Source organism: Diorhabda sublineata, chromosome 6 (assembly GCF_026230105.1).
Source record: "Diorhabda sublineata isolate icDioSubl1.1 chromosome 6, icDioSubl1.1, whole genome shotgun sequence".
Taxonomy (NCBI): Eukaryota; Metazoa; Arthropoda; class Insecta; order Coleoptera; family Chrysomelidae; genus Diorhabda; species Diorhabda sublineata.
The window spans coordinates 3548736-3574539 of NC_079479.1; the positions used below are offsets into that span (position 1 = coordinate 3548736).

General features: G+C 34.2%; 1 protein-coding gene across 1 annotated transcript; it reads right to left on the reverse strand.

Moving 5' to 3' along the window:
• Positions 1-20603: 20603 nt before the first annotated feature.
• Positions 20604-25457, reverse strand: LOC130445135 (uncharacterized). The gene is made up of 3 exons (XM_056780658.1): positions 25001-25457; positions 22627-23745; positions 20604-22471 (listed from the first exon to the last, which is right to left on the reverse strand). Exons 1-3 carry the CDS (start codon positions 25455-25457, stop codon positions 20604-20606), a joined length of 3444 nt encoding a protein of 1147 aa, XP_056636636.1.
• Positions 25458-25804: the final 347 nt, after the last annotated feature.

The following is a 25804-nucleotide window of genomic DNA, read 5'->3' on the forward strand; positions in this document are numbered from 1 at the left end:
TCTTCTACAAAGTAATCTGTAATACAGGAGATCAATCTATGTAGTTTTGTCCAGAAAAGCGCTTCTTCCATTGCTTTTTGTTGATGAGGCAGGAGTTTCACGAACAGTAATAACATTTAACGCATCCACTTGTTAAAATAATCTGCTGTGCGCTATAGCTAGCCGTCAATCATGATACAGATTCTTCTACAAAGTAATCTGTAATACAGGAGATCCATCTATGTTGTTTTGTCAAGAAAAGCGCTTCTTCCATTGCTTTTTGTTGATGAGGCAGGAGTTTCACGAACAGTAAAAATGTTTCAGCACATCCACTAGTTAAAGTAATCCGCTGTGTGCTATAGCTAGCCGTCAATCATGATACAGATTCTTCCACAAAGTTATCTTTAATACAGGAGGTCAATCTATGTGGTTTTGTCAAGAAAAGCGCTTCTTCCATTGCTTTTCGTTGCTGAGGCAGGAGTTTCACGAACAGTAATAACATTTAACGCATCCACTTGTTAAAATAATCTGCTGTGCGCTATAGCTAGCCGTCAATCATGATACAGATTCTTCTACAAAGTAATCTGTAATACAGGAGATCCATCTATGTTGTTTTGTCAAGAAAAGCGCTTCTTCCATTGCTTTTTGTTGATGAGGCAGGAGTTTCACGAACAGTAAAAATGTTTCAGCACATCCACTAGTTAAAGTAATCCGCTGTGTGCTATAGCTAGCCGTCAATCATGATACAGATTCTTCCACAAAGTTATCTTTAATACAGGAGGTCAATCTATGTTGTTTTGTCAAGAAAAGCGCTTCTTCCATTGCTTTTCGTTGCTGAGGCAGGAGTTTCACGAACAGTAATAACATTTAACGCATCCACTTGTTAAAATAATCTGCTGTGCGCTATAGCTAGCCGTCAATCATGATACAGATTCTTCCACAAAGTTATCTTTAATACAGGAGATCAATCTATGTAGTTTTGTCAAGAAAATGGCTTCATCATTGCTTTTCGTTGCTGAGGCAGGAGGTTCACGAACAGTGAAAACATTCAACGCATCCACTCGTTGAAATAATCTTCTGTATGCTATAGCTAGCCGTCAATCATGATACAGATTCTTCTACAAAGTAATCTGTAATACAGGAGGTCAATCTATGTTGTTTTGTCAAGAAAAGCGCTTCTTCCATTACTTTTTGTTGATGAGGCAGGAGTTTCACGAACAGTAAAAATGTTTCAGCACATCCACTAGTTAAAGTAATCTGCTGTGTGCTATAGCTAGCCGTCAATCATGATACAGATTCTTCTACAAAGTAATCTGTAATACAGGAGATCAATCTATGTAGTTTTGTCAAGAAAAGCGCTTCTTCCATTGCTTTTTGTTGATGAGGCAGGAGTTTCACGAACAGTAATAACATTTAACGCATCCACTTGTTAAAATAATCTGCTGTGCGCTATAGCTAGCCGTCAATCATGATACAGATTCTTCCACAAAGTTATCTTTAATACAGGAGATCAATCTATGTAGTTTTGTCAAGAAAATCGCTTCATCATTGCTTTTCGTTGCTGAGGCAGGAGGTTCACGAACAGTGAAAACATTCAACGCATCCACTCGTTGAAATAATCTTCTGTATGCTATAGCTAGCCGTCAATCATGATACAGATTCTTCTACAAAGTAATCTGTAATACAGGAGATCAATCTATGTGGTTTTGTCCAGAAAAGCGCTTCTTCCATTGCTTTTTGTTGATGAGGCAGGAGTTTCACGAACAGTGAAAACATTCAACGCATCCACTTGTTAAAATAATCTGCTGTGCGCTATAGCTAGCCGTCAATCATGATACAGATTCTTCCACAAAGTTATCTTTAATACAGGAGATCAATCTATGTAGTTTTGTCAAGAAAAGCGCTTCATCATTGCTTTTCGTTGCTGAGGCAGGAGTTTCACGAACAGTAATAACATTTAACGCATCCACTCGTTGAAATAATCTTCTGTATGCTATAGCTAGCCGTCAATCATGATACAGATTCTTCTACAAAGTAATCTGTAATACAGGAGGTCAATCTATGTTGTTTTGTCAAGAAAAGCGCTTCTTCCATTGCTTTTTGTTGATGAGGCAGGAGTTTCAGGAACAGTAATAACATTTAACGCATCCACTCGTTGAAATAATTTTCTGTATGCTATAGCTAGCCGTCAATCATGATACAGATTCTTCTACAAAGTAATCTGTAATACAGGAGGTCAATCTATGTTGTTTTGTCAAGAAAAGCGCTTCTTCCATTGCTTTTTGTTGATGAGGCAGGAGTTTCACGAACAGTAAAAATGTTTCAGCACATCCACTAGTTAAAGTAATCTGCTGTGTGCTATAGCTAGCCGTCAATCATGATACAGATTCTTCTACAAAGTAATCTGTAATACAGGAGATCAATCTATGTAGTTTTGTCAAGAAAAGCGCTTCTTCCATTGCTTTTTGTTGATGAGGCAGGAGTTTCACGAACAGTAATAACATTTAACGCATCCACTTGTTAAAATAATCTTCTGTATGCTATAGCTAGCCGTCAATCATGATACAGATTCTTCTACAAAGTAATCTGTAATACAGGAGATCAATCTATGTAGTTTTGTCAAGAAAAGCGCTTCTTCCATTGCTTTTTGTTGATGAGGCAGGAGTTTCACGAACAGTAATAACATTTAACGCATCCACTCGTTGAAATAATCTTCTGTATGCTATAGCTAGCCGTCAATCATGATATAGATTCTTCTACAAAGTAATCTGTAATACAGGAGGTCAATCTATGTTGTTTTGTCAAGAAAAGCGCTTCTTCCATTGCTTTTTGTTGATGAGGCAGGAGTTTCACGAACAGTAAAAATGTTTCAGCACATCCACTAGTTAAAGTAATCTGCTGTGTGCTATAGCTAGCCGTCAATCATGATACAGATTCTTCTACAAAGTAATCTGTAATACAGGAGATCAATCTATGTAGTTTTGTCAAGAAAAGCGCTTCTTCCATTGCTTTTTGTTGATGAGGCAGGAGTTTCACGAACAGTAATAACATTTAACGCATCCACTTGTTAAAATAATCTTCTGTATGCTATAGCTAGCCGTCAATCATGATACAGATTCTTCTACAAAGTAATCTGTAATACAGGAGATCAATCTATGTAGTTTTGTCAAGAAAAGCGCTTCTTCCATTGCTTTTTGTTGATGAGGCAGGAGTTTCACGAACAGTAATAACATTTAACGCATCCACTCGTTGAAATAATCTTCTGTATGCTATAGCTAGCCGTCAATCATGATATAGATTCTTCTACAAAGTAATCTGTAATACAGGAGGTCAATCTATGTTGTTTTGTCAAGAAAAGCGCTTCTTCCATTGCTTTTTGTTGATGAGGCAGGAGTTTCACGAACAGTAAAAATGTTTCAGCACATCCACTAGTTAAAGTAATCTGCTGTGTGCTATAGCTAGCCGTCAATCATGATACAGATTCTTCTACAAAGTAATCTGTAATACAGGAGATCAATCTATGTAGTTAACGGTTCCTAAAATGTGAAAACATGGCCACATAAGTGATTTGTTTGACGCCAAAGGGGGTGGTTTCCATTTATGGTATCATCTTAAGATCATTTGTTATTGATGTGTAGTTATAATACGCTTAGCCAGAGAAGTTAAATTTCTTTGTATATACAAATGCCTAAACATAAACTTCGATGTGATCACAATGTAAAATGGATATTATGTCTTTCGTTGATTTCCAAAATAAGTAAATTTATTTCAACGATAGGATGAAAAAGTTGGAAGAGAGTTAGATATATAGATATGTAATAAAAAACATGGAACAGATACGAAATTGTCTTGAGAAACTCTGAGAATAAATTACTGCAAAGAAAATCAACACAGTATTGCATAGAAATAGATCTTTAGTAAACCACACACATAGGACGGCTCTTTTCTATAACACAACTTTTCCGATCATAGGCATTCTAGACACGTTCCTTAGCTTCATCAAACAGTACCGTATTTAACAGCTTTATTAATGCCTTTTGTGTACTCGACCGAAGATTGTTGAGCGGTTGCTTTTTCACAAGTAACTTGACGATTCGTATGCGCCAAATAAGAAAAGCTTTTTTTGAATATAAATGCCTCTGTAAATTATAAGAGGATTTGAAAATAAACTGAGTTTTTCTAGGTTTAGATCACTTATAATTTAAGTAATATAATTAACGAGATGTTTTCTTCAAATAAGTCGAATTATTTCATTTGAACCCTAGTGAAACAGTGACAAAAATTTATAGTACGAAGCTGTACTATTTTGATATTCAACTATGTTTGATTTTCAATGGACGAATCTGAATTTCTTATCAAGGTCAAAGATAGATTTTAACAAATTTGTGAGCCTTTTTTTTTTAATTTGAAATATATCTTAATGCATTGTTTGTAAAATCCATGTTTTACGTCTGACGCATTCTCATTGAACCTGAAGTAACTTCAAACTAAAGCAATAATAGAAAGTATAACAAAGAAATAGGAAGACAAAGAAAGGAACTGAAAATAGAAAATAGTAGACAGCGGTGATTGATCCTCATTTCCCAAGGAGTTTTAAGTTTTCTTTCTGTTAATCTATTACTAGATTTCTTGTGTTTCCACTTTTTCACGATTCCATTTTTGGATTTCTCCCTTTGAGCAGAGTATTTAGTAACCTATCGTCCCATGATCACTTTTTTCTATCCCTTCTTCATTCTGGTTTTATTATCAAACTTTTAGTTTCATCCGGAAAAGTTTCCCAGGTAGAGAGGGACTGAAAACTTCCCATAACTCTAAAAGAATAATACCACCTAAACATCAATGCATCACCGTCGTAGCTTCAGCTGGAACCATACTTCTTCAGCAAAAGTCGATGTTATAAGCTTGAATGTGTATATGGTTAATTAGAAGCTATCCATCTATTACTTCTCTACCTGATCCATACAGCAGATCTTATTACTGCACACACAACACTTGCTACATTCGCCGATGATACTGCAATACTAACCGAACCAGTCAATACATCTGCAAAACCACATGAACATAATACAATATTGGCGCATAAAAGACAATGAATCTAAGTCTATCCATTTAACCTTCACCCTGTGAAAACATAGAAAACACATAGAGACCAAAAGAAAACAACTCGGTTTAAAACTCCGCGTCATGTATTGGTTAATCGGAAGACTAAGTCTTAGTGATAAATTCTTACTCTACAAAGTAGTCATCAAACCAATTTGGTGCATGGAATACCATGCAGGGATATCGATGTACTGGACATTATTCAATCCAAACTATTAAGACAGTTTGTTAACGTTTCTTGGTACGTACCAAACGATGTAATACGTGGGAACCTAAAAATTCCTACTGAAGAGATCTTGGAACTATACTTGAATCATTTACTGGATAATATAAACTAAACCGTAAAAAAACACTTGATTTAGTTTATAGATTCAAGTGAATGTTGAAATTGATTGAAGTAAATATCAAACTAGATTAGAATATTGTAAATATGATGCCAGATGTATGATTTTAAGGGAGCAGTAATCAATGGATTGCTGATCTTCATGTTTGCAATCGAATAACACTATTTTGCTTAATGTCAATTGGTCTAACAGATTGCAAAATCTGATAGATGTTCAAAAAAATATTTTACTTGTTTCGTTCTTTCTTTTATAGATATTTTCAGTTGATCATGTTTGCTACATCATGTAAGTTTTTCTTTGTGTTTAATCATGATAGAAATCGAGTTATTTTCCATTTCTCTCTACTTGTTTAACTTCAATTTTTACTCCACTCAACGTTACTGGTAAATTCCTTATGGAAGCTATAAACTGTCAAATTTGGTGAAATTAAATGAATCTACAAAAACGATTATTAAAAAATAAAGAGGAGAATTGTTGTTGGCATTGAGAAAATAAATAAAATTTTTAGTTAAATAAATCGACGTTTGTCTGTAGGTCGTATCGGCTTCTGAATTTGTTTATTGTAAAGATCATAAAAAGACTAGTCGCTCGTTAAAACCAACAAGAATTGTGACAAATTTTAAGATTGCTGATCGTTAACAGAAATATATTTAGAGGAATGCCTGAAAGCTGACTTTTATGATACGCCATGAATATAAGTTTATTATACTGTGAGTTTTTTTAACGAATTCGATATTCTATGAATTTCATCAATCCTGAGTAATAAAATACGCGGAAAATTATTTAAATAATAAATTTGTATCGTTGTAGATATTATCCACATATTTTTTTAAGAAAACTAGAAGTTTTTTGTTTTCCAAAATTTGTTATTTTATTCTAATGTATGCGGAACTTTCTTTCTAACAAGGATGACCATATCAGTAGGCTGTTCATTGCTAGCAAGGCTTCCTCGGTGCTTTTCATGCTTCTGGGCTGTTTACTTTGATTCTACTTTACTTCGATTCTTTTTATACGTGTGCTCCAAAATTTTCGTCTATGTCTCATCCACCTTCCCATATCTTGTATATCTGTTGTGTCGATTTTTTAGTATTTCCATTTCGGCTGTGGAACAATGTATTTCACATTTTGAATCCCGATGTATTGGGCAGAGAACTTTGCAGAAAATTTATAGAGAAAATAATTCGAAGAGGCTAAATATGGCGAATAGGGTGTATGAAGTAGCAATTCAAACTTTAATTAACTAATTTTGCAATGTCATTGTCTTGATAACACAACACGGCCGTTTTTGTTTGATTTATTCGCTCCAGCACTGCAATAAATCAAATAAAAAAAAATAATCCGACGCCATGAACTTGCCTGAGGTTGGATCGGTTTTTGTTCCCTTAGGATCCGGTTCTCCCTTTTCAGTCCATTGTTTTGACTGGTCTTTGGTTCCAGATGTGAAGTGATGGAGCCGTTTCATCCATGATTAGTGAACGTCGCGAATATTTGACTTAATTTCTGTGAAACGTTACCAAACAATCGATGGAAACATTTTCACAACGTTGTTTTTGTTCCATTGTGATCAAACGTGGCACCCATCTTGCGCACAGCTTTCTCATGTCCAAATTTTAAGTTAATAAGCGATGTATCGCACTTTTTAAAATGCCTGCTATGTCTGATAGCTCGCGCACTGTCCGTCGACGATCATTCAGCCCCGCTTTGTGGATTTTCTTCGACATTTCAGGAGTCGTCACCTCATTTGGTCGACCACTACGATTCTGGTCTTCGCACGTTGTATGGCCTCGTTTAAACACTTCTACCCAACATCTTACTGTTTATATCGAAGGAACAGTCTCATCCAGAGCATAATCTAGTTCAGCTTTTGTAATGGTTGGGCTAACGATGACCAATTTTTTCAATGTTTACAAATTCAACGAAAACGTTCAGTATTGATGGCTGTGTGTTATTTTTCAAGCAACTACCGCCATCTCTAGGTCAGGTCAGGTATTTCTGGAATCATCCACGTAACGTAATCGAAATGAAGCCAATATTGGTAGCTGTCTGTGAAAACTAATGAACGGAAGTTTAGCTACGTTAATTACACATTCAGTTTCTACACTATTTTTTATCTCACCTGTTAGAAATTACACAAAAATTTGACAGGTAGATTAATTTTAATGTTGATATATGAAGAAAACTGTTTTCTTTTCGTTATTACTTAAATATAGAGAAATAATAATTTAGAGTATCAACTAAGAGCATAAGAAACCGTAAAAAAGTTACGTAAATAATATTCTGTACCATGAAAATTGCTTTTCTGCTTTCAAAAGTTTCTCCGTATCAACACATTATTTTTTTAATGATTAAGTTAGAGCGATTAACGTCCAATTCATATAAAGAAACTTCTTTCTAACACCTAATAATTATTTAATTAGTATTTTAATTTATAATTCATTTCCCGTACTTTAAATTGAACACACTAAATTTGTCTTTCTTTTTACTAAAAGGAAACATAAAGTTTAATTGGTGAGTGCTAAAACATGATCGTTACAACTACAGAGACAGCCACTGAGTGCTTTAATAGATTATTCATTCTTTTCGGAGGCTCTGTCCGCCCAGCAGGAGAGTGCCACCATATCCGTAATTAAACTGGGCGATACTGGCATATTAAAGGGTAATTATGAGCATTAGAATATACTCCCCAGTCCGGAACATGCAGATCACTTCCTGTTGGTGTTGTTGCTCGGAATACTTGCCCTCCACTCTTTTTCATTAGACCGCATTAACGTACTATAACATAAATACTACAGGACCGTAATATGAGTACAAAGTAACTTTTAATGTTTTAATTTTTTGTAAAAAAGTATGGAAAAATAAACAATTAATGCTTTATTTCGAGTTTGAACGAGGCGAAATTAGTACCAAGGACGGCACACCTAGTGGACGCCCCAAAAATGCTGTTACTGACGAAAACATTAAGAAATTCCACGAAAACATTTTGGATAGCTTTAAAGTGAAGCTGATTGAGATAGCAAAGTCCCTAGAGATATCAAAGGAACATGTTGGTCATATAGTGAATAAATATGCAAAATCTTGTTTAACGTGAGTTCCGCGCCAGCTCACAATCGACCGGAAACAGGAAACAGCAACGAATTGATGATTTTGAGCAATGTTTGAAGCTGTTTAATCGTGTTGACGCCTAATTTATACATCGATATGTACAATGTTGGAGCTAAAATGTACACTTTTTCTGTTAAAGTCATTGATATTTTTATTCTAAGATAGTGGTTCCATAAAAAATGAAAAATGCAAATGTATTCTTAATTTCTTCTACTAAATTTTCTAAATTTTCAATACTTCTGAATATGCCTGGTAAGGATAGTTCATCGTCCTGTCTAGTCCAAGAAAACGGTCCCAAATGCAAAGTCTGGTTAAGTTTGAAGTATCCGGAATAGATCTATCAAGAATTTATTGGAATCATTCTTCGGGAGAAGGAATTTATTCTGAATTGAGGATAAACGATGAATATAGAAACAAAAATTTATATTATATATAATTTCTATTTCATAATGAGGTGGCTGTTTATAACAAATTAATACTTTTAAAGTTCATGCTCAGCCATTTTGGTCAAAGAATCAGAATCAGAATATTCAAGATTCTGATTTGGAATCCTAAATCTACATTTCATTGTTGTTATAACTCCAAAAAACAACTTTAAACACTTGTTTATCTTATATATCAAAATTTACATCGTTTTAAATTTAAAGAAAATATGTTTCACAAAAACCCAACAACTTTCATCTTTCGCAGGTGCATGCACTAGTCAAGTGGCCCGCGTAGATGCTATAGCATCCATATATGGTACTACCGTCTATGTATATCTTCAATGGCATCGGGCTGTCCCATTTTTTGCTCTCAATAATTGTCTCTAAAAGGTTATCGCGATTAGTTTTGGGTATGATTCGTTCCGTTTCAACTCCCACTTGCTGCAATTGAAAATAGTGCGTCAATTAATTGGAAATACAAGCTATTTTCTTTTTCGGTTTTGCCAAATATGTTTGCTTAAACATCCCATGTCATCACAAAACTTGATTTAGTAGTCAGTCGTGAGGTCCCGAATGTTACCTATCATGCATTTTGTCTACTGTACATTCGTTGTCTCGTTTACCCATTTTTCTTAAAACTTCCTCAGAGTTCTTTCTCTGGCTTTGCTTCTTCTCATGTTTTGTTTGTTCTCGGTGTTATCATGTATGCAGCTTCTTTCGGTAATCGTTAGATCTATTGGTATTATTACCTGCAGTGCCACTCCCGAGGTTGTTGTTGAAGGCTACCCGGAAAACTATATTTCTTTGGGGTCGACTCAGTAGTGTCTTGGTTCTTTTAGCGACGACAGCTTTTTCCCTATGTTGTGGAGGACACTGCAAATGACTGTCTCAAGTTTAGTACCGTAAAATGGAGTGAGATTATGCCAGGTGGGGCTAGAAGAAGCCAATACGCATATCAACTAACTAGTGGTTTGTTATTAAGCTTTTAGTTTCCCCCCTAAATAGTAATCAACAAGTGTTATTACATTCCAACCTTTGTGCTAATCGCAATCAATTTTTCTTACAATATGTGCAAAGTATTTGTTTAAAAATTATTTCTAGTATTAACTACTTGTCTTAAAAATAACTTATCAGTGGAATATTATTTATAATCAAAATTTTTGATGTAAATAACGTTTCATTGTGTTACTATCGAGCTACTTCATTTCTGCACAATCGGATGTATATCAAGGGAGTAATGTAGCTGCTGTTCACGTGTTGAAATTTTAATGGCAATTAATTTTTCAGACATAAGTAGATATGCATGGTTAATTCTACTGTTTGCCAAATGGAATTTGTCGGATTGAAATTCGAAACGACTGTTAATTAAAGTATTGATATAATTATACGCGAATTATTCGAAATAAAACCACATAAAAATTGTTTGAATATTATTTTTTTATCGTTATTTCTTTATCTAGACTAAAATATATCAAAATTATCAGTATGCTTCGTTAGTAACGCCTGTAGAAGGAGCTAGCTAAAGTAACTCGAACGAATGAACGTTGGTTGTGCTTGCAGTAAAAAGATCCAGGAATTTTTGATTTTAACATTTACATTTAACATTTTAAATATTTAACCTCCTCCTGAGCTCTTCTTCAAACTCTGGGCTCTAATTCCAGAGAATAATAAAAGCTAATTTCTAAATGTAAAACTTGGTGCGGCCACTTTTTAAATATTATTACATAATAATCTGAATATTCCTCAAAACATTACATAAATGTACATGAATTAACAAAAGTTTTTATTGGTCTTTTATAAACAAAAGCTGTAAAGAACAATAGAAACAAGTTTGGACAGGCCAAAAGCCATTTGTATTGAAGATTACATATTCTTAACAAATTAGTTTAGTTCCAACTTGCTAGGTGCAGGGTTCAGTCTATTGTGAATTCCAGTGTGATCATGGAAAATTTGAAAAGGCCGCTTAAAGCCGAAAATTGGTTATCAAAGAAGAGAAATGTGGTTTCAAACAGTACAACAGAAAAACAAAAATTTCAAATTGATAATTATTTGGAAACAAGACTTCGAAGGAAAGTACAGCTTTCCAGAAAGTCTATTTCATTAGAAAGAAGCGATATTGTAAATTGGAGCAGAAATTACCCATGGAGTGATGTTAATCTGTTGTTTTCATTTTAGATGCTGAAAATCAGGTGGTTTGATTGACAAAACTATGTGACTCATAGTAAAAACGGGATCTTTTGGATAACTCCCTTCACTGCCAGTTACCTCCTTGATTTCATCATGGAAAAAGAAAAGTTACTTCCATTTTAACAGAGCTATTATTTTCATAAAAGTTTTAAATAAGTCATGAATCTTTATATGATTTTAAAGTACAGAAAACTAATTTTTCCACTTTTGAAAAACTTTTGAAACTTACCGAAATAGGTCTTGGAGGGACGTGGACATTACGTGAAGTAAAATCCTACGTCTGTAGGATAAGCATTCCTTTTTTCGAATATTTAAGGGTAAGTTTCAAACGATTTTCAATGGAAAAATGAATTTGGTACGACGGAATTGTGTTCGTTGGACCCCAAAATCTGGATTCAAATGCCTCTGACGATTTCTGAGTCTAAGGGAGGCATCGATTTGTTCGACCAATATTGAGGCCTTATTTTTCCTTGGTCCTAAATGCTTGCATGATCCAAAGGGGTTGAGGGGCATAAGCGGTTAGGTACAAACATAGATTTTTGCAATTCCAGAGGGAATGTGTTCTGTACATTCTGCAGCATTATGGAACAAAGTCCTCTGTTCGTGAACCACGCCGAGCTCGTACAAGGAAAGATGTCCTTCGTTTGGATCGATGACATCATTTGATGGTGAAAGGGAAATCTAAATATAAAGTATAAATTCACTTATGTAAGAAATGCAATGTTTCAATCCACCTGGAATGTTTTTGTTTTGTATCATCGACCACGAAATATGAATTGTGCACGTTTAGAGAAAAATTAGATGAAATATATCAGTAAAAATCTTTGTAATTTGAACTATAGATTTATAACTTTGTAATAACATTTTTAGTTAACAGAAATTTTGAGGATTTTTGGTCGTATTTTCCTAAGGAAAATCTTTATTACACTAAAATCGTTGAACTAAAGCTGGTTGGTGGAAGAGACTGACCAGAAGTACCTTTAGTTGCTTGGGCGTAACTCAATACTGTTTACGATGAGATTATTTTGAATTAATATCAACTAAAAAACATATTCAGGCATTAATGGGTTTTATCATACGTTGGGAAAAAATAAAAATAGCTCCACTTTTTTACTTTCAATTGTTAAGAAGTTGGCAGCAAAAATTTACTGCATTTTTGTCAATAAGACATGATAATTCTTTTATTATTGCTTAAAATTGTGTTGCGAGATTTCGGATTTACTCATAGTTTCATTTAATCAAATAATATTGAAGAAAACATGGAATTCCTCCCGTATATTCACTATTTTCAAGAACTTTTTGGTTAATAAAACCTTTCCAACTATTGTTAAGTTATTCATAATTTCTGTAACTTTTTACCTTTAAGATCTGTTCGTATGCGATGAATTTTACCTCTCTTTTGATAGAAAAGCAGTGGACTTTATGAAAATATGACTTAATAAAAAAATCTTCAATTTAGTAGAACTATGATAATCTTACAACCAAAGTCAATTATCTTTAAATTCGGTCGACATTGACGTGTCCATCGGCTAATAAAAGTCCCAGAAAATCGTTTAAGCAAGTGGAACAGCAATGGCGGAGACAGTGATCCGTTTTTAATTAAAAGAAAAAAATGTGGATTAAGAGACAAGACTCAGATTAGTTGTGTCTGCCTAACAAAAAAAAAAAAACTCGGTTGATAGATGCGACGTGAGACAAAAGCTATGGCGTAACTGAAGAGGGAGATTCACAATAAACTTGAAAATTGAAAAAAATAAGATTCAAGTGATTGTATATGACGGATAGATGGAGAAAATCGACTAGCATCTTGATCTTTTACAAAATATTATCTAATAAACAAAATTTATTATTTTTGGGATGTAAAAAGTAATTTCCTAGTTACAAACCGTGACCCACATTAATATATTGATCAGCGACTAAAAGAACAAATGAAACTGACATAAAATTTTATAGGTTATGTAAGGTTAATTGGTTGTCAATAACATTCAAAGTCTACAAGATATGCATACATTACACTAAGGTTATTTAAATCAGTTTTCATATTAATGCATTGATCAATTTGGGCAATAAATAAAAATAGACGTTTTTTGTAGTTTTTCTCAATTGTCACAGCTTTGGCGGATTCATAATTCATAATAGTTCTTCTTCGACTGACCAATGTACTTCTTGTCACAATTCGACAATTTATTGGTTGGTGTTTCATCTTTTATTCTACTAAGAGTAGATTGAATACACACTATCCTAATATTGTGATGTTTAAAAATTCCAGAAAGTTAAAGTCAGTGTCAGATGTGTTATACAGAATTCGTTTCAAAATGTATCTTTTGAGTGCCTAAAAATCTTCAATCGGTCAGAACTGAGATAAATTGGTGAGTTTTATTTGTTTTGGTCCAATAGGTATGTTATTTTCATGTAGATAATTTGGAGTTGCTATGCATAATAGCAGAATAATCTCCCTAATTTGGCTTTAGTTCTGGATTTGCAAAATACGAGATATGTCAACCAACTTTTTGTAATTTCCAGCTTATAAGTCATTGTAATGAAACTGACATAAAAAAAGGCTGGTCTAACTAATTTCAAGAAAATCAACAATGTTTTGTTTAGAAAGCCATTGATTTTGTATTATTACAACCTACAAAATCAATTGCGACATTGACATTTGAAATTGACATTGGTGTAAAGTCAAAGTCAGTGTCAGATGTGTTATACAGACTTCGTTTCAAGATGTATCTTTTGAGTGCCCAAAAATCTTCGATCGGTCTGAACTGAGGTAAATTGGGGAGTTTTCTACGAAATCTATTGCATACTACAATGAGTAATATATGGGGTTTATTTTATATTACAAAATCAACAATGTTTTGTTTAGAAAGCCATCGATTTTGTATTATTACGACTTACGAAATCTATTGCGACATTGACATTTGAAATTGACATTGGTGTAAAGTCAAAGTCAGTGTCAGATGTGTTATAGAGACTTCGTTTCAAGATGTATCTTTTGAGTGCCAAAAAATCTTCGATCGGACTGAACTGAGGTAAATTGGGGAGTTTTCTACGAAATCTATTGCATACTACAATGAGTAATATATGGGGTTTATTTTATATTACAAAATCAACAATGTTTTGTTTAGAAAGCCATCGATTTTGTATTATTACGACTTACGAAATCTATTGCGACATTGACATTTGAAATTGACATTGGTGTAAAGTCAAAGTCAGTGTCAGATGTGTTATACAGACTTCGTTTCAAGATGTATCTTTCGAGTGCCAAAAAATCTTCGATCGGTCAGAACTGAGGTAAACTGGGGAGTTTTCTACGAAATCTATTGCATACTACAATGAGTAATATATGGGGTTTATTTTATATTACACCCTGTATAATAAATGTGACTAATTTGTCAAGAATTAATGGTATTTTATGTGAGAATTGAATAATGTTACGAACACCACTGAAAATGTACGTTTGACCAAATTAAAATTTATCGACTAACCTACCAAATCATTTTTTTTTTTTTTTTAGTTGAATTACGACGTTAAGCTCCCAGTATTTTTTCGAAATCTTGATTAGTTTCGAACACATTTTTCTAAGATGTCAATTTATTACTGGATTTATAATATTTATCTAATGATTATTCTAACCGTGGAAGATTCAACAGAAAAAAAATGTGAAGAAATTAATTAGGCATTCAAAAGAAATTTCCATTTAATAAATCGACAACAATTAGAGCCGGAATTTATTAGAGCCGCTCGCATGCGTATCATAAGAGATGGTACTTGGAGATATTAAAAAAATACACAGTGGTTAATTTTAATTTCGTTTAAGCACGCAACAGAATGGAAATACACACAGGATAATAGGTTTTTTTAAAAGAAAATGCAATTCAAATTGCATCGAATCTATTTAATATGCATTTTATTCGTTGTTTATAAGTTTTGTGAGAAATTTTTATTTTCTAAAGTTCATTTCACTGACAATAACCTCTGAAAACTGTAAATAGTAATGTGAACAGTAACTAATATGATTTGATGAGCCGTTTTAATTTCGAATTTTAAAAAAAGTCAACGCGAATTAAGAATTTCACCCCCGAAATACTATTTATAAAAAAATTATAAAAAAAATGGGGCGATGAGGGCTAAAATTACTCCATCATTCTGGAAACTTTTTTTTTCATTTTATTTTCTAAAATATCTTGTTGTACACGCTCAAAAACTGTCGGAAAATCCGGTATACCACCTTGAAGTGCATAAACTATATTACTCAATACAATAATAATTATTTATCTGATGTTTTTCAATTCCGCTATGAGGGGACTTTCAGTGTTACCAGCTCCTGGACTAACAACTTCTGTTTATATTGAAATAAATGCTGAGTAAGTATTTATGAGATATGATGTTTTAATTTTAAAATCGTTTGGATTTGTCTGGATATAACTCGCGGCTGCCAATTCGTCCGTTATTGTTGCAAAAACTGCTTTTCAATGTATTTCCTCATACGCCATATTCGTCTGTCGTCGTACTAATATCGATATTATGAACAGAAAAATAATTTGAAATGTTCACATATACAGGATGTTTCAAAAAAACGTGTTGATATTTCGTAAAGCAGAAAGCAGCTCGATTCGAACTTGGACCATTCACGGGTCTGTCTCATTCGAATTCTTCCACGTTAATCGCGATCTTCACGTTCCTGGACAGTACCATTAGATCCGAGGTATCAAACTCAATTTTGCCATATATTAAATTTTGAAATAACTGAATTATTATAATATACGTTTGTTAAAAATTGTATCAAAGTTACCAAAGATGGTAGATAATTATGTTGAGCTCGAGGATCCAGATACCTGACTGACTTTTCTGGTTTTTGACAAGCTCATTGATGTCAGGTATCATATTCGTTGTAGTTATTTTAAGAATTGATTGGAGATGTTCATTCGTAAATCTTGTGCGATGTTTGTTCTTATTTATTTTCATGACGGTAAACATCTGCTCACATAAATAGGTGCTACCAAACATGCAGAGGATGCGTGCTATATGCTTTTTTAATTTCTTTGAATTCTTTCGAAATACTGTCTATCGTCAATTGGGAATTCCATTTCATTCACTTTGTGAAAGTCTTTAAAACGATTGTAGAAATACGTAACCAAATTTTGAAAAAGTTGATGATATTCATCCAATGTTTTTTGGTTCAAAGTTTGATTTTTTACCTGATTTTGCACAGCCTCAACTTTGTTTCAAAGGCTTGAAATATGAATACATTTGAGTGACGATCAGATTTTTATCCTGTAACTTTATATTCAGATCAGTCAAGTGTTTAGTAATATCTACCAAAAAGGCACAATCAATCCACCTGTTATTGTCATAATCAATTGGTTTGCCTTTTTCTAACATGAAATAAGGGACAACTGTCGGTGGTTTAATCCTCTGTTCCTTATAAAATTTACAATTTTAATTATAGGTTGCATGATATGATCCATTTTCAAATGTGAAATCCCACAAAATTCCCTGATGTTTTCTGTTTTAATTTAGTTACAACGCCCGAATGTTTGCCAGCCATGGCAGGAGCGCCACCCGTAGTTGTATATTCCTAAGAATATTCCAATCGAGTTCATTCCGCTATCAAATACTCAATTGCAGAAAGAATAAAATATCATTTGCTGTTGTAGTACCTGTCAATAGAGCTCAATTTAATAGATCTTCAGTTATTTCAAAGTTACTGTTAATGCTTCTAATAAAAACAGCAAGTTGAGTTGTATCAACAGTATCAGTGCTTTCATCAACAGCCAGTGAAAAGTTTGTAAATTCCTTAATTTTCTCCTTCAATTGAAGAACCAAATTTTGAGGTAAATCATATTTTTGAATCAACAGTGTTTCTTGGGAGCGAAATATTTTGATTTATTGAGATGGAAATGAAAGATCGGCAACTTTCAACTGAAAGGTTTTGATCTTTTCGCGATTTCTAATGCAACAATAAAACTTTCTTTCAGGGTATCTTCGCTCTCTGTATTAGCTTTAGTAAATATCGATTGTTGATCTTCAAGTTTAGATATTAAAGATGACAATGTGTCGATTTTTATTTTTTCAGTGTAACAATGATTCATATCATAGTGTTTCTTCAAATTAAGCTACTTATAAACAGCAACTGTTCGATTACAAATCAAACTATCAACTTTACGTTTTTGTGACATTATGACAAAATCATAACAATTATGGAACTCCACACAACAATTATGTATATAGCGCGCGCAAGACACATACAAAAGCACAATACCTTCACAATAATTACTTCGCAGTACAATTAAAATCCTTCTCAAACCGTATCGCCTCGATTACTCGACTCAACTGACTCACGTCGCGCCGACGCACTCGTTTTATATGGTTAAGGAAGGTTCTAGTGTAGACTCTATCGTTCTCATCAAAAATAATTGGATATTTCCGCTTGCTGTTAATAGATGGCGATACTGTCTTTCTATTTCGCTTGTCTAGGTACGCGCTGTTGAAATTACTTATAAACATCCGTAGAGGAATCGAATAAAGTCTAAAAGCTCTAAAAAACATGATTCTTATTTATGTGACGCATTGCGATCGCGGGCTTTATTCATACAGCCCAGGGGCCAGAAGTGGCCCGCGGGCCGTATCTTTGACATGACTGCATTAGACTGATAATTAATTTGATTCTTTGCTTTTCGAGTTCTTCTGCCTAAATTTGGCTGGGTTTTAGATTTAGTAGAATTATAGATGCACATCAAAGAGGCCTTCATATTTTAAGTAACATTTTAATGGTTCAATCAATCAATTGTTTTGTCTTCCCTGAATTTTCCCAATAACATCTGATCATATTAGAAGGTAGACTTTTTCAGGCAATTCTAGTGACAGTGAATTGTCATCCCATGAATGTGAAAAATATATTTTTCCTCGATATCAAGCTTAATTATAGTGGAAAAAATCTGGCTTACTATAATTTTCTTTTAAATGTTAGTCGTTGATCATTTCATTTGTTCACCTACTTTTTTCAATACTAGACCACTTACTTTATCTACTAACAAATAACCGTTATATGACTACGACTGAAAATAATGACTTTATTGTACTGGTATAATCAGTGATTTGTTGAATGATATAATTAATAATCTCGGATGATGAATTGGAGTTTAGAATTACTAGCTCGTGTCGCTTTTTATAACAATCCTCCTATTAATAATGTTTCGTTTCGTCATTGCGGAAAATGAGACATGATTAAATAGTATCCAGAAAGAATATATGACGAAAAAGGTTTAAAATTATTGATCCCAATTTAATAATCTTTGTAAGTCATTTCTCGAAATCTATTTTTTGTGTAATAGTTTTGGATAGTTTATATCCGAGAGGAAAACATTATTGAGAATTCAAAAATTTTGTAGGTAGCTTAAACATTTCAGTAAGGCCGCCATATTGCGTGACATCATTGGAATAAAATGAACACATTATTGACTCGGTCATTCTAAAATAAGTTTTAAATTAAGCTTGAAAATTGTATATAAATCATATTTTGTGTCAGGATGTAAAAATACCACGACTAAAACACCTGATAAAGTTTTATTATGATACCGAGAAATGTACAACAAAAATGGTTTGAAAGTGTTGGTCGTGTTGACGATGCTTTTAATTTTTAACGTAGTTAGGTAACAATGTAAAAACTTAACCGAAATAAATAAAAAATAAATACTTTTTAAGAAATAGAATATTTTCTAAAGTAAGCATTTTTATATTTTAATTCGAATTTCGCGCTCTATAAAGGGAATTTTGAGAGGTTAGGTTGCTAACACGGATCGAGACTTTCGTCAGATACATGTTAACCCAATAATAATGAAGATCATTTTGAAAAAGTCCTGGAAAGCCCTAGAAAAAGATTATGGACTAGTTATTTCGATAGATTTTCGGTTTGTTGCGATACATAACCCAACTTTATTTACGTGATATTTGAATAATCTTATGATATTATGGAAAATTAGGACGATTATGATTTTTTTTTTCGAATCTAGACTCGACCAAAGTGACCGAGTAAACGCTCAAAATGTAAATCAAACTAATCGGGGAAGTACTGACATGTTAAAGCTAGTAAACATGTTAATTAAACAAAATGCCCAGATGCTACAGATGTTACAAATACAAAACAGTAGGGCTACGCCCTCCAGTAGAGACAAAATTGAAAATTTTAGTATTATGCTCGATTTATCCAAAACAATTGACAAATTCAGTGGTGAAAACGACATTAAAACAGCTAAATTATGGCTTAATCAATTGGAAACGACTGCGACTTTACACAATTGGCCTGAAGTTTTTTTCAGGCAGCAAAAAGCAGTTTAGAAGGGGATGCGAAATTTTGGTTTTCTTGTAGAACGGAAGAGTTGAGAGACTGGAAACAGTTTAAAACTGCTTTTCAGGAGACATTTATTTTTACAGAAAACAAAACTAATTTGTGGAAAAAGATGCAGTACAATCTCCACAACAAAACATTTCAGTATATCCTCATGCTAAAGTTAGTTTGTGCCCTAACCTAAATTTGAGCTTTAATGAAACAAAAGAACAAATAGCTATAGGCTTATATAGCAAAGAGGTAAGCAATAATGAAAAGAAACAGATTCAAGTCAAAGTAATAGTATGAAGTATGAAAGAAGTTTATACTATACTTTTCTCGAGGACACTCAGGTTTAGGATTTCTAATGAACACAACATTTTCTTCATAGTTTGCACTTAGCTTCCAAGCCTATTTCTTCTTCTAATAGGACCTTGTTTTGTTCAATTCAAAATATTCAGTCTTTACTTAAGTTCTTTTTGAAACTATGAGGTCCAGTTTTCTTACCATTTTTTCAGTGGTTTGCCGAATGGTCTTTCCGTTTCCTCCAATGTCACGACTTCTCCATTCTATATCTTAGAATCATTTCCTTATTGTTCTCAGTAGTTTCATCTTAGCTGCTCTTATTCTGTCATTCTTCTCTTGCTTTGTGTATTCATCACAGTATTCTTGATGCTTCAATCACTTGAGTTAGTGTTTCCTCTATAGAATCCTCTCTTTTTCGCTACTTCAATGTGATTGTTTTTTGCATTTCTATTGCAAATCGGATCTTTATATTACATTAAACTGTCATTGTCTTCATCCTATAGATCATCGTCATTGTCTTCATCATTCGATCTAAGATGATATTGATTCTGGAATTCGAAATTTATGATAAATCTTTTATATTTATATTTTTGAGCAAAATTATTCATCACTTGGAGAAACATTTGTATTATAGTTATTATTAACACGTTCACATTAACATTTATTTGTAAGAAAATTTTTACATAGCTTTAACAACAGAACTTATTATATTATCTCATTTCTTCCATTCGCTCAGTAGTCGGTTGGTCGGACAGCGTTGCCAGTTTTCATGAGTTTTGAATTAATTCTGGCGTGAACATACTCCCCGCGTTGAAAGCATAAGGATGGCTTTCAAAGGTCAACTGGAAGGGGGCAGATTTTTTGAAAGCTTCTTTTGATGATTTCTCCAGAGGGAGTTCTTATAGAAGCGACCCTAGCGATACCGTCAGGGCCTCTATGGAGCTTGCTGATTCTACCTAATAACCACTGAGTGGGCATAGTGTTCTCGCCTTTCACTAAAACGAGAGAATCTTCTACTAGATGGCCTTGGTTGGACTTCCATTTGGTGCGTCTTTGGAGCTCCGCAATGTACTCAGATTTCCATCTGTTCCAGAAGTGCTGTGCTAATTGTTGTACGAGCTGAAATCTGGAAAGTCGATTCATTTTTATGTCGGTGACATCTTGATCAGGTGCTGCAATTATTGGTCTTCCAATCAAGAAGTGAGCTGGGGTAAGAGGTCCAAAATCGTTGGGATCAGAGCTCAGTGGGCATAAAGGACGCGAATTCAAAATCGCCTCGATTTGTGCGAGAACTGTGGCAAATTCTTCAAATGATAAATGAACTTGGGTCAAAACGCGCCTTAAATGATGCTTTACGCTTTTGACAGCTGCTTCCCACAAACCTCCGAAATGAGGAGAGTAGGGTGGTATAAAACTCCACTCTATATTCTGAGAGCTACATTTCTCGATTATAGTGTTGCTGCCATGTTTTAGAAAATCCTTTAGCTCTCGCTGTGCCCCGACGAAGCTTGTTCCATTGTCGGACAATATTTTTGATGGTTTGCCTCGTCTAGAGACAAAACGATATAGCGCTTGAATAAATGATTCTGAAGAAAGGCTAGAAATCAATTCCAAATGGACTGCTTTAGTTGATAAACAAATAAATACGCCAATATAACATTTACTTAAACGACAACCTCTACCTTTCTTATCGTTAATCATAAATGGCCCCGCGTAATCAACTCCCACTATTGAAAATGCACTAGAAGGATTAGTTCTATCGCGCGGTAAGTTGGCCATAATTGGCTGTATGGTTTTAGCATTGAATTTGAAGCATTTCACACAATTCTTAACAGTCTTTCGTGCAAGATTTCTACCGGATATAACCCAGTAATTTTCTCTTATAGTGCTTAAGAGCAGCTGAGGGCCGCCATGCAATAGGCGTTCATGTTCTTGTAAAAATAGTAGCTTTGAAAAATGATGCTTTGAATTGATCAAAATTGGATGCCTTTTGTCAAAGGAGTAATTTGAATGTTTTAGTCGCCCTCCTACGCGTAGCAAACCATCGGGTTCTAGAAAGGGACTAAGACTTAATAGATTACTATGGGAGCTCAAAGGCTTGTTATTTTTCAATGTTTCAATTTCGGTAGAATACGATTGAGATTGACAAATTCGAATGAGACATTTTAGAGAATCACTTAACTCCTGTACTGTAAGAGAACCGCCTCTTCTGCGATTTCTCTGAAGACAATTATCCTTAAATCGTAAAATGTATGCCATTGTTCGTTGCATTCTTGAGAAATTTGAAAAACGTTCAAAGGGAAAACTCAGAGTAGGGGGCGCAACATTGGTCAGAAGACTGGATTTAAGTTCAGGTAAATCATGAAGCACCTCCAGCTTGTCATTGGGCCAAAAACTTGGGTCCTTAGCTAGCCAAGTAGGGCCGCGCCACCACAAATCAGAGTTTAAAATTTGACTAGGATATATTCCCCTTGAAGCAATATCTGCTGGATTATCGTGGGTGGGGATGTGCCTCCAATCGGCGTGTTTAGTGAGAGACTGAATTTCTGCCACTCTATGGGCCGTGAATGTTTTTAGCAGATTCGGGCTTGTGCGTACCCAAGCTAGAGTTATAGTTGAGTCCGACCAAAGTGTGAAAGATTTGAATTGAATTTTCAAAGCAGTTTTAGCTTTATCTGTTAGGCGGGCTAGAAGCAATGCTGCGCATAATTCCAACCGCGGGATTGGTATTGTTCTTATAGGTGCCACCTTTGCTTTGTCATTTTTGCGATAATAGTACATGGGCTTAGTAAACCAAGGATGTCGAATATTTTTGATATAGTAGATAAAATTGTGCGTTTTGTGACCTTTGTACCTATAGGATTGGTATGAATTTTATATTGAAGCTTGTCGTTATTGCAAACCCATATCAAGCCTAATGTTTTTGTTTTGCCATCATGCGCAAATTCTAGTATATCGGATTTTAAATCATTTGAACTTATATTTTTGAGCGCGTTGGTGTCGTTAGAGCACCATTTTCGGAGTGCGAAACATCCCGATTTAAGAGTGTCACTTATCGCTTTACATATGTATTGCGCATGCTCAAGTGTAGGTGCACCTGTTAACAGGTCATCTACATAAAAGTCGTGCTTAATGATTTCGGCTATTTCCGGGTTCATTTCTTGAATATCCTCAGCGAGTTTAGCTAAACAGCGTATTGCAAGATAACTGGCAGAGGCTTGCCCGTATGTAACGGTATTTAGCTGGTAGACTTCCAGGTTATCACTCGGATTTTCGCGCCATACAATTTTTTGCAAATGCCTTTGCTCGGGCGTTATTGAAATTTGCCGGTACATTTTAACTATGTCTGCCGAAACTACATAGTTATATTTCCTAAACCTTAAGACTATTGATAGTAAATCGTCTTGTAAAACGGGTCCAATGACTTGAATATTGTTGAAGGATAGACCGTTGCTAGAGGGCGCTGATGCATCGAAAACTACCCGTAGTTTTGTGGTCAAACTCTCTTCTCTCAAAACTCCGTGATGCGGCATGAAATATTCGAAGCTTGAATCATTGCCGTTACAAATTGTCATATGGCCTAGCTCTTTATACTCGTTCATAAATTGTATATATCTGCTGTGCAGCATTGGATCTCTCCTGAATTTTCGTTCTAATGCATAGAAACGTTTTTCGGCTTGAGCTTTCGACTCACCTAAACTAGAAGGTTGTTGCTTCAAAGGTATAGTGACTGTAAAACGTCCGTTCGCGTCTCTGGTAGTAGTTTTGATGAAATTGTCCTCGCAAAATTGTTCATCTGGAGAAAGTTGTCGCGTGCTAGATATTTCCTCGATTTCCCAAAATTTGGCTATTGAATTTAATAATTCCTGGTTTATACTTAAATTACAAGAAGCCTTTTCAACGTTGTTAGTACTTATTTGCCCAGATACAACCCAATCTAGCACTGTATCAATTAATAGCGGCATATTTTTTCCTAACGAAATTTTGTTATTGCTTAAAATTGTCCAAAATAGGTCCGCGCCAATGAGCATGTCTACTGGTCCGGGAATATTGAATTGTGGATCAGCTAGCTTTAGATCACCTGGAATCGCCCAAGATTGCGTGTTGATTCGACAACACGGCATCACACTTGTAATCTCTTTTAGAATATAACAATTGCCATGCGCTTTAAAATTGGTATGTATAGATTTAAATGAAACCTTACACCTTTTACTGACCTTTGAAATATTGTTTGAAATTCCGAAAATTGAAAGATCTGTTTTATGTGTCGCAATATTCAAACGCTTTTGCAAATCCTCCGTTATAAAGGAAGTTTGAGAACCACAATCTAATAACGCTCTTGCTTTGTGAAAATTATTGAAATTGTCTGAAATGAGTAAACAGGCGGTAGATAATAGCACCTGCCCCGCCGCTGGTACCACTACGCCACTGCTTAGTGCTGCGGAACTTGAGCTCGCGTTGTCCGCTATCTCGAGTTTTTCATGCAAAATTGTATTGTGCCAAGCTTTACACACTTTGCAAGGCCCTAATTTACACTGTTTGACAGAGTGACCCGAACGCAAACAGTTATGGCAAAGATTTGATTTTTTGACAAAATCTTTTTTTTTGTGTTATTGTTAATCCGAGAAACTCTGCACAACGATATATTGAATGCTCTTTCTTGCAATAGGAGCATGTATATGTACTTGAGGTCAATGACCTTACTCTACTTTGTTTATTGAATTTATTTTCCTCATTACTAAATTTTGAATCTGATTTATTTAAACTGAGACTGTTCTTTGATTCTAACATATTAAGAAAATTGGAACGTTTTTGTAAAAATTATAGGAATTTATCTAACTTTGGCAATTCTTCCTGATCTCTATTTTCCCTTTCCCATTCAAGGTTTGAGCTAGTATCTAATTTATTAGTAATCCAAAAAATTAGTAGAGGATCCCAATTAGTTATATTTTGCCCCAATTGTTCAATAGATCCCAAATGTTTGTGAATATCGTCAGCTAAATTTTGTAGTTTTTCAGCTGTCGGTTTTTGTATATTTTCTAATGAAAAAATAGCTCTAATATGTTCATATATTAATTTTTTAGTATTGTCAAATCTTTTTGAAATTGTGGCCCATGCCACTTCATAATTGTCGGCCGTATATTTGATTTTGGAAATGGACGCCGCTGCTGTTCCTCCTAGTGCACTTCGCAAGTAATAAAATTTTTGAATATTATCTAATTTTTTACTATCATGAATAAGGCTTTTATATGTGTCCCTGAATTCTAACCAATCTTCAAAGTTTCCACTGAATTTAGGAAGTGATATATCCGGAAGCTTTATACCCTCGTTTTTACAACAAGCTTTGTCTGAAATCACGCTAAGATTTGTATCATTATCGTGATTATTGTAGCTTTGTAAAATGTTTTTAGCAACAGCGATTGCATCATAATATGAATTTTCAAATCTCTCTCGTTCGATTAATTGCTCATCTAAATTTATATCATCCTGTAACTCTATTTCTAATTGATATGATTTGAATTCGTCAAGATAATTTTCGGCATCACGTAACCTATCTTTTAATTTTGTAACTTCTGTTTGGCTTAAATTAGATATAGTTGCAAATTCATTTACCGCTTTTGTGAAAATAGTTAACTGAGCTTTAATTACACCTCTTTTCTTTATTAGTTTGCCAAGTTCTGCCATTTTATATTGTCAAATTGTTCAAGCACAAACAGAGAAGCTTTGAAATCGCAAATGGAAAGAAAAATTCGGAAATAAATAATTTGGAACAAACTCACTCTGATTTCGGTCGAACTGCCTGATTCTTGCAATTGAACTAGTCGGCCAGTTGAGTTGATGTCTGGTCGCCGTGATATTGTATCGACTACTTGTTTGGTCGATCACTTTGCACTCGTTGATAGTTGCTTGCAGCACGTGGTAAATTGTTTTTGGGTTATAGTTGTTAATAATATATTGTTTATTGCGAATTTTCACTGGTTTTGTTTATAATCCGGCTCGAAGGACCATTTTTTGTATTATAGTTATTATTA

Bases quoted from the DNA above. Each gene is read 5' to 3' on its own strand.
- LOC130445135 (XM_056780658.1), bottom strand. From the start codon at position 25,457: ATGGCAGAACTTGGCAAACTAATAAAGAAAAGAGGTGTAATTAAAGCT. The intron at 23,746-25,000 runs GTAAAAAATTAG...AAATTTCGTTAG, and splicing joins TAAAAGCCTTATTCATGATA to GAAAAAATATGCCGCTATTA. The intron at 22,472-22,626 runs GTACAAAGGTCA...AATTATGCGCAG, and splicing joins AATTCATACCAATCCTATAG to CATTGCTTCTAGCCCGCCTA.